Source organism: Hippopotamus amphibius, chromosome 1 (assembly GCF_030028045.1).
Source record: "Hippopotamus amphibius kiboko isolate mHipAmp2 chromosome 1, mHipAmp2.hap2, whole genome shotgun sequence".
In the NCBI taxonomy this organism is placed as follows: domain Eukaryota; kingdom Metazoa; phylum Chordata; class Mammalia; order Artiodactyla; family Hippopotamidae; genus Hippopotamus; species Hippopotamus amphibius.
The window spans coordinates 166,975,550-166,985,699 of NC_080186.1; the positions used below are offsets into that span (position 1 = coordinate 166,975,550).

Below are 10,150 nucleotides of genomic sequence, written 5' to 3' on the forward strand. Positions count from 1 at the left end.
TTGCTTTGGCTACTCGGGGTCTTTTGCGTTTCCATACAAATGGTAAGATTTCTTGCTCTAGTTCTTTGAAAAATGCCATTGGTAATTTGATTGGGATTGCATTGAATCTGTAAATTGCTTTGGGTAGTACAGTCATTTTCACGATAACCTATAGGTTTTTTTCAGGGATGTATTTTAGCAGGGATGATGGCTCTCATATTGCTAACTCCCTCCATGGTGTATGCCTTCAAAGGGTGTGTGTACTCTATGATTGTCTGATCCGGAGAAGAGTTGTATAAATTCAGATTCCAATCTGACTTTGTTGAACTCGAAAGTGATTAGCCAAAGAGTGAAAATATCCACAGTGATTTGTCAAATAGTAATATTGCTGCTGAGTATGTCAACCATGAATGAAAAAGTAAAGTGTGTAAAAATTGAGGATTAGATGGAAAAGAGAGCTGCTCATGTTTTAGGAATGAAAATGATTATTTAGTGAGCGTATATATGTACAGCATTGCGTTAAACTAGGAATTTGGGTTTTCTCCCCCCACCTTTTGAGAAAACTGGGATGTTTAATGGAATGAAAAATTTCTAAAGCAATCCTCAAAAAGTAAAAATTTATTGGTTATATAGATTAGCTAATTTTCTTCAGAGGTCAAGCAAAGTAAAACTCAAGACATTTTATAAATGTAATCAAACATATATATATGGTTGGGTTTTGGTAATACAATTATTTTTTAAATTCAACAAACACTAGCAGATACCTACTTTGTGCAAATACCTCTCTGATAGGCATCTAACAGATATTTGTTGAATAAATGATGAATGAATGAGTGAATGAATGAATGAACAAGGACATTTTAGTAAGGGTGTGATCAGATACCTTGGGTCCTTAAATAAGAAAATTATGCAAACTTCAGGACAGCACAAAAGTCTATAAAGAATCTATTTGAATCCCTTTGCTTAATTACAGTTATTTTTATGAACTAGAGCTTTGTATTTTGTTTAAACCAATTCTAAGAACCGATTAGTAAATATTATATATTAGGTATCATGCATCCACTGGAAACCACTTCCCATATTTTCTCACCACAGAAAATAATGATACTGTGTCCTTCATTAGTGCTCCCAGGCTAGGCTGTAAAATAGTAATTTGCATGCTAATGCTGATGCTAACAGTAACACTAATACTAAGCAACTCCCTTTTTGAGCCCGTGTTAAGTACCAGGCTCTGTGCTAAGCGTGTCACAAGCATGGTGCTGATTAATCTTCACCACCTTGTGAAGCTATAACCAGTATCTTTACAAATGAGTTAACTGAGACTCAGAGCACTTCACTCATGTTCCCAAGGTCACAGTGACAATAGTGGTAAAATCAGGGTTTGAACCCAGGTAATTGTCTCCAAAGTGGGAACTCATAATCTCTTCTACTCTTTTCCATACACATGTCTCTTTCTATTCATTAAAGCCAGTGTGGATGGCATTTGAAATGGGCCGCAATGAATTTACTGTAGCTCCTTAGAAGCAATAATAATTGCTTTTTTTCCTTCAAGTATTTCCTAACTCAGACTCCTTCCTTGATCCTTCGAAATTAGTGAGTCTGATAGTGCATAAAAGAAAATTAAGGCATGGAGCAAATATGTAGGCAAGCTACATAGAGAAGTGGTCAGCCTCAGGAACCAAGTGGTCACATCGACCCCAGTTTCCACTTACACATTGACACAGCCTGGAAAAATGGGACAGGGTAGGGACCTTGTGAATTCTGAGCATGTGTACTGAGAGGACCTGGATGGTTTATACACACATGGCTTCACAAGTACTATAAGTACTATGGCCTTGGCCACGTGGGTATGTCCTTCCCACAGCCCCATAGGATGCAGAAGACCAGTGGCCAGTAGCAGGACAGCAGTTAAGGCGAGCCTCTGCCTTTGGCACTCACTGGTGGAGGAGTGATGTCCTTCCAACCTCAGCTTAGGTAGCACTTCATATGGGAGGATTTCCCTGATTCCCACAGACCAGGTTGGGTTTCCTTTGCTGGATGCTTCCAAGGTGACTGTACCTCTCCTACTCTGTTGTAATTGCTTTATAAAAACATTTTTTTGAAATACAGTTGATTTACACTGTGTTAATTTCTGCTGTACAGCAAAGCGATTCATTAGTACTCCCAGGTTAGGCTGTAATATAATAATATATATAAGTATATATATTCTTTTTTGTATTATTTTCCATTATGGTTTATTGCAGGACATTGAATATAGTTCCCAGTGTTTTACAGTAGGACCTTGCTGTTTAGCCATCTTGTATACAATAATTTGCATATGCTAATCCCAAACTCCAATCTTTCCCTACTTTTGCTGTGCATAAGTTTGACTAGGTCCATTTGTTTATTTTTGGTTTTATTTCTATTGCCTTGGAAGACTGACCTAAGAAAACATTTAGTACAATTTATGTTTTGCCTCTGTTCTCCTCTAGGAGTTTTTTTTGTTTGTTTGTTTTGTTTTTTAATTTTATTTATTTATTATTTTTGGGGGGGTACACCAAGTTCAATCATCTGTTTTTATACACATATCCCCATATTCCCTCCCTCCCTTGAGTCCCCCCCCACCCTCCCTCGAGTCCCCCCCACCCTCCCCGTCCCAGTCCTCTAAGGCATCTTCCATCCTCGAGTTGAACTCCCTTTGTTATACAACTTCCCACTGGCTATCTACTTTACAATTGGTAGTATATATATGTCTGTGCTACTCTCTCGCTTCGTCTCAGCTTCCCCTTCACCCCCCGCCCCCTCCCAAACCTCGAGTTCTCCAGTCCATTCTCTGCTCCTGCGTCCTTGTTCTTGTCACTGAGTTCATCAGTACCATTTTTAGATTCCGTATATGTGAGTTAGCATACAATATTTGTCCTTCTCTTTCTGACTTACTTCACTCTGTATGACAGACTCTAGATCTATCCACCTCATGACATATAGCTCCATCTCATCCCTTTTTATAGCTGAGTAATATTCCATTGTATATATATGCCACATCTTCTTTATCCATTCATTTGTTGATGGGCATTTAGGTTGCTTCCATGTCCTGGCTATTGTAAATAGTGCTGCAATAAACGTTATGGTACAAGTTTCTTTTGGGATTATGGTTTTCTTTGGGTATATGCCCAGGAGTGGGATTACTGGATCATATGGAAGTTCTATTTGTAGTTTTTTAAGGAACCTCCAAACTGTTTTCCATAGTGGCTGTACCAACTTACAGTCCTACCAACAGTGCAGGAGAGTTCCCTTTTCTCCACACCCTCTCCAATATTTGTTGTTTCCAGATTTTGTGATGATGGCCATTCTGATCAGTGTGAGGTGATACCTCATTGTGGCTTTGACTTGCATTTCTCTGATGATGAGTGATGTTGAGCATCTTTTCATGTGTTTGTTGGCCATCTGTATGTCTTCTTTGGAGAAATGTCTATTTAGGTCTTCCGCCCATTTGTGGATTGGGTTATTTGCTTTTTTGGTATTAAGCTGCATGAGCTGCTTGTATATTTTGGAGGTTAATCCTTTGTCCGTTGTTTCGTAGGCAACTATTTTTTCCCATTCTGAGGGTTGCCTTTTAGTCTTGTTTATGGTTTCTTTGGCTGTGCAAAAGCTTTGAAGTTTCATGAGGTCCCATTTGTTTATTCTTGATTTTATTTCCATGATTCTAGGAGGTGGGTCAAAAAGGATCTTGCTTTGATGGATGTCATAGAGTGTTTTCCTCTAGGAGTTTGATAGTGTCTGGCCTTACATGTAGGTCTTTAATCCATTTGGAGTTTATTTTTATGTATGGTGTTAGGAAGTGTTCTAATTTCATTCTTTTACACGTTGCTGTCCAATTTTCCCAGCACCACTTATTGAAGAGGCTGTCTTTTTTCCATTGTATACTCGTGCCTCCTTTGTCAAAGATAAGGTGCCCATATGTGTTTGGGCTTACTTCTGAGTTCTCTATTCTATTCCATTGATCTTCCTCTCTATTTTTGTGCCAGTACCATACTGTCTTGATCACTATGGCCTTGTAGTATATATAGTTTGAAGTCAGGAAGCCTGATTCCACCAACTCCATTTTTCCTTGTCAAGATTGCTTTGGCTACTCGGGGTCTTTTGCGTTTCCATACAAATGGTAAGATTTCTTGCTCTAGTTCTTTGAAAAATGCCATTGGTACTTTGATTGGGATTGCATTGAATCTGTAAATTGCTTTGGGTAGTACAGTCATTTTCACTATGTTGATTCTTCCAATCCAGGAACATGGTATGTCCCTCCATCTGTGTGTGTCGTCTTTGATTTCTTTCAGCAATGTCTTAAAGTTTTCTGCATACAGATCTTTTGCCTCCTTAGGCAGGTTTATTCCTAGGTATTTTATTCTTTTGGTTGCAATGGTGAATGGGAGAGTTTCCTTAATTTCTCTTTCTGCTCTTCCATTGTTAGTGTATAGGAATGCAAGAGATTTCTGTGCATTAATTTTGTATCCTGCTGCTTTACTAAACTCATCAATTAGTGCTAGCAGTTCTCTGGTAGAGTCTTTAGGGTTTTCTATATATAATATCATGTCATCTGCAAAGAGTGGCCATTTTACTTCTTCTTTTCCAATTTGGATTCCTTTTATTTCTTTTTCTTCTCTGATTGCTGTGGCTAAAACTTCCAAAAGTATGACCTCTAGGAGTTTTATGGTGTCATGTCTTATATTTAAGTCTTTAAGTCATTTTGGTTTTTTTTTGTGTGTGTGTGTGAATTAGAATTTATTGTGGCTCTGATTATGTACATGTGAGATGTGCCTGGCCAGGCCGGCCGGGCTCGCATGGTTTGTACAATAAATACATCTGCGGGGCCTGCTCTCTGCGGCTGAGAAGCGCCCACACCTGTGGTTCAGTCCAGCTTCCGGGTTCCCAGCTTCATGGGGCCCTTGGCGGCCTTTTTCTCCGCACGTTTCGCCTCCATCTCCCGCCTACGCTCCTCGCACTTTTTCCGAGCTAGCTCCGCTTTCGCCTGTCGGCTCTCTGTCTCCAGGCCCTCCCAGTTGTCATCACCCCACGAGTCCCACCTTGGCTGGGTACCAGCCTCCCGACGCACTGATAGGGCAGCAAAGGGGTCGCCTTTTTCAGTAGGCTCTGGTCCACCCCAGTTATACTCACTGGCCAGCCGTGTGCCTTCAGGGGGCAACTCTGGGGGGCTTGGCTCCTGCCAGCCCTGCTCCTATGAGGCCTCAGCCTCCCAAGTGCTCCAGTCTGACTCCTGGGATTTGTGGCCAGGGTTGCTGGTCTGCCCAGCCCGGCTGGCTTGGCCCCCAGTACTCCAGTCGTCCTGTTGGGCCAACACAGATTCGGCCTCCTGCTCCAAGCTGCCCCAGTCTTAGTCATCCCATCTGTCGGCAGCACTGCTGTCCTCTTCTGTATCCTTGCTCTCCTCTTGTGTCTCCCAGTGGCCTGAGGTCGCAGGTGTGGCAGCGGCAGGGGTGGGGGCTGGGGCAGGAAGTCCCTCAGGCACAGGTCTCTGGGGGACGTTGGTCTCAGCTAGGGCAGCCATGGGGTGCGCACGGATCAGCTTAGAGGTGAGTGAGGAGACCCCTGTCATGGCCCAGCCTGCCCAGCTGGCTGCGGCTCCTCCCATTCCAGGGCTGGAGGCTGCATGGACATCCTTCTCCACTTCGGCCAGCTGAGTGGGGTCCTCTGACACAGACTCCAGTTTGGACAGGAAGCTTCAAATGGCCTTGAAGGCCTGGTCCCGCACGGATTTCTCAGGATCCACAGTGAGGCCGTAGAGCACAGGCAGGATCTTGTGGGTGGAATTGTTCATCGAGTAGAGGTTGTGGGTGGCGTGGAAACCCAAAACACCCGCGACCCCGGATGGTGCAAATGGGTCCTTAGTGGCCCGGCTAAAGGCGGAGGTGAGGACCCTGTGTCTGGTGCTGGCACTGAGGTAGGAGCCAATTTTGCCCAGGCAGATGGTGGTGTTGCAGCGGATGGGGCCCTGTTCATCCTTGGCCTGCAGCCGCACAAAGTGCTTGATCAGCTCCACGTTGAGGTTGGTCTCATTCAGCTTTGGGGCCAGGAGCAGCATGGACTTGACTGTCTGCTCCCGGATGGCAGGGTTGGTGTCCAGGAAGCCATGCACGACATGGGGAAAGATCTGAGTGTTGACTGTTGGCTCATCAAGGTACTGGATGAACTGCTCCATCTGCTGTAGGAGGCGGATACGCATGGCCCGGTCGGTTGACGAGAACATCTTGACCACGACAGGGATGATCTTCTGCTGATACTCCTCAGCGCTGAGGAACTTACCCACCTCGAATAGGGGAGTGAGGACAACAGCCCCGGCGTTGCCAAACTCGAAGGCAGTCAGCAGCTGGGGTAGCACCTTGTGCCAGCAGAAATCCTCAGGGAACGAGTCTAGGCTTTTGCTCAGCTCTTGGAAGAACTTTTGCTTCTCAGCTGGCTCTTTGATCTGAATCTCTTCCAAGAAGAGATTGGTCTCCACAAAGCGGTTGTTCATGAAGGCCACCAGGTGCCTGGCAGTTCTGCAGGAAGCGGGCTGGGTTGGGACGCACCTTGGGGTTGGCTCCAACCAGCTCACAGTAATGGGGCACCAGTGATTTAGGGATCTTCCCAGGGTTTCGCAGGGCATCCGCACGAGGTAGGGGCCCATTGAAGACTTCCCAGATGAGGCAGCCCAAGCGCCACATGTCGGCTAACCACTTCTCCCTGACTGCTCTGCTACTGCCATCGGCCAACTCCAGGGGGTCGTACTGCTCAAGCTCAGGGATCCCCTTGCAGGGAGGTCCCCCACCATTGCCCTGGGCTGAATACATGTAGTCCACGCCCCCAAGCTTCCACTCGCCAGCGCGGTCCACGAACACAGCGGCCATGCAGACATTGTTGTGGATGAGGCTGCAGTCATTGACCAGGAAACTGAGGGCTTTCACAATTTGGTGTAGCCCCCAGGAGAGCTCCAGCTCCTTCAGGCCACCAGCCTCCACTCGTGCCTTGAGGTACGCTCCCAGTGGGGTCACAGCCTCTGTCACTACGTGGAGGCATTTGTCTGTCTCCAGTCCATCAATGTAGGCCAGGATGTTGGGGTGCCGTAGGGTTTTGAGGTGCTTGAAGGCAGCTTTGGCTACCTGGGTCTGCTCTTCCATGCCGGGCTTCACGTCATACACAAAGATGGACACCGGGCTACCTGTGGCCTTCTTGCGGCCACGGTGTAGGACCCAGGGCCCGGGCGGGCCACCCTCGGGGGGTTCCGGGCTGAGCTCGAACGGGAAATCCCGGACCGGGTCCTGGGCAAAGAACCACATCGTCCCCACTGCCGCCGCGGGCTCGGGCGCCTCAGCTCCGGGTCCTCCGGCCGCCCGAGCCAGGGCGGGGGCCTGGGTTATTTTTGTGTATGGTGTGAGGGTATGTTCTAACTTCATTGATTTGCATGTGGCTGTCCAACTTTTCCAACACCACTTGCTGAAGAGACTGTCTTTTTCCTGTTGTATATTCTTGCCTACTTTGTTGAAGATTAATTGACCATGGGTGTGTGGATTTATTTCTGGGCTCTCTCTTCTGTTCCATTGATCCATATGTCTGTTATGTACCAATACCACACTGTTTTGATTACTGTAGGTTTGTAGTATTGTCTGAAGTCTGGGAGTGTTATGCCTCCTGCTTTCCTCTTTTTCTTCAGGATTTCTTTGGCAATTCTGGGTCTTTTATGGTTCCATATAAATTTTAGGATTATTTGTTCTAGTTCTGTGAAAAATGCCATGGGTAATTTGATAGGGATTGCATTAAATCTGTTTTCTTTGGGTAGTATGGCCATTTTAACAATATTAATTCTTCCTGTGATTGCTTTTTAAGATGATTTATCTTGACTGTGAGCCCTAGGAGGACAAGGAGAGGGTCTACTTGTCACTGCTTTGTCCCCAGGCCAGACAGATGATGAAGAACACAGTGGCTGCTTAGTAAGTAGTTATGAAATAATTGTAATGCTTTCCCAAACAAGGGAAGAAAGAAATGATCTGGAAACTTTACATGAAAGAAGTGAATGAAGCCTAGAGTTTTTCTAACTGTCTGAATTTGATCATTCTGGGTGTGCAGGACTCCTGACTTTATTCCCTCAGACCCCAACTCTCTTTCTTGATTTATGATTTTTTCCCTTTTTCTCTGTTCCTTGATGACCTCTTACTCCCTCATTTGCTTTCTTCCTTTTACCTTTTCTCTGTTACTTTGGCTTGTTTTTATCTGTCTGTTTCTCTGAAATTCTTTTTCTGGAGGAATAAAAATACATATTGATAGCTTAAGAAATTGATAGGGGAAAAAGGCATTGTTCTTAATAACTTAGTGGCAACTACTTGAAGAATAAAAATAGAATGTATAACTTTTACACAAGGAGAAGAAAATTCCATCTCAATAAAATACTCAGTAGAATATAGAAAAAGAAGGAGAGGTTAAAAAAGGATGCATGGAAAATTTGGAACATAAAGAAAGCCAAATAAATATTGATAGAAGAGACATTACAATAAATGTAAATAGTTAAAACTTCAAAGTATAAAGACTCTCTAATTGAATTAAAAAGATAAAATCAAATGATATATTGCCTATAAGATACACATTAAAAACAAAAAGATACAGAAAAGATAGATAGGAAAAGATAATTGTAATATGAAAGAAATATTAATTTAAGGCATAAAGTGTTAAATGAGGAAAACAAAGATGTTATACATTAGTAAAATAAATAATACATCAAGAACTGTAATAATCATGAGCATGTATGCCCCTGACAATATGACATCAAAATACATAAAGCAACAACTGATAGATCTAGGATAGAAATAATAAATAAAAAATCATAGTTGATGATTTTAATATACACTCTCAAAAACTAATAGTTGAAGCATATGAAAATAAGCAAAGATATAGAAGACTATACTGATACAATTTATCTGTCCCTATCTTTCCCCAAGAAACAAAATTCACATACACATGAATGTACTAGGCCACAAAAGAAACTTTAGTAAATTTGAGTCAGCATCATATATACAACACAATGTTCCTGACCATGATGCAATTAAATTAAATTCAAAATCCTATGTCTAGGAATTTTAAAAATACTACCGTATATCATTTGGCTATAAGAGAAATCAAAGATAAAATATTAAATACTTACAGGTTAATGGCAATGAAAGTACCATGTGTCAAATTTTGTGGATCATATTCAAAGCAGTACTCAGAGGTAAACTTACAGCTTTAAATATGGCAGAAATTAAGAAGAATGCAAACAAGAGAGTTAAGCTTTCCACTTACAGAGTTCAAAAGAGACAAATAAACCCAAATAGACAAGAAGGATGGGCATAAATAAGAATATGGGCAGAAATCAATAAATGTAGATAACAAAAACAAATAGGAAATTAACAGAACTGAAAGTGTTCTTTAGAAAGGCTAAATAGATAAGCCTCAGGCAAGACTCATGGGAGAGGGAAAAGAGGGAAGAGATGAGTAAACAAAATGTGAATAGATGTATAACTATACACTAATAAGTTGGATACTTGGATGAACTAGATAAAGCTCTGAAAAAATGTAAAAATGCTAAAAGTGGCTCAAGATCATAAAACTGTAATCCTTAAAGAAAATGAAATGGAATCATCATCACCCTTTCAATAAAAGCTCCAGCTCCAGATAGTTTTACAGCAATGTTCTACTTTCAAGGAAGAGATAATCCCAACCTTATAAAGTTGGTATAGAAAAATAGGAATAGACAGAAAATTATTCACATTATTTTATCAGGTTAGTGTAACCTTGATTCCAAAACTGGATGAAAACAGTTCAGGAAAAGAAAATTAGAGCCCAATTTCTCTATGAACATAGATGTGAAAATCCTAAATATGATATTAGTTTGTGAAATCTAATAATTTATTTTTTAAAAATACAGCCAATTGAATTTATCCAAGGAATTTAAGAAAGTTTAAACATTACTAAAACTATCATTGTGATTCCATTATTAAAGGAATAAAGGAGAAAATCTCATGATTGCTTCAGAATATGCAAATGAAGCATTCGATAAAGTTCATCATCTATTCATCATTAAAAAAATACTCTGAGAAAACCAGAATAAAAGGAAAACTTCCAATCTTAACAAAGTCTATCTACTAAAAACTTATTTTTTAAAACATGATTT

At 42.0% G+C, this 10,150-nt stretch overlaps 1 protein-coding gene across 1 annotated transcript; it reads right to left on the bottom strand.

The window, feature by feature from the left end:
* Window positions 1-4,756: 4,756 nt before the first annotated feature.
* Window positions 4,757-7,286, bottom strand: LOC130860467 (N-terminal kinase-like protein). The gene is given in 2 exon segments (XM_057748730.1): window positions 4,757-6,487; window positions 6,489-7,286. Coding segments are annotated over 2 exon segments (2,424 nt in total). The 3' UTR covers window positions 4,757-4,861.
* Between the last annotated feature and the right edge of the window lie 2,864 nt (window positions 7,287-10,150).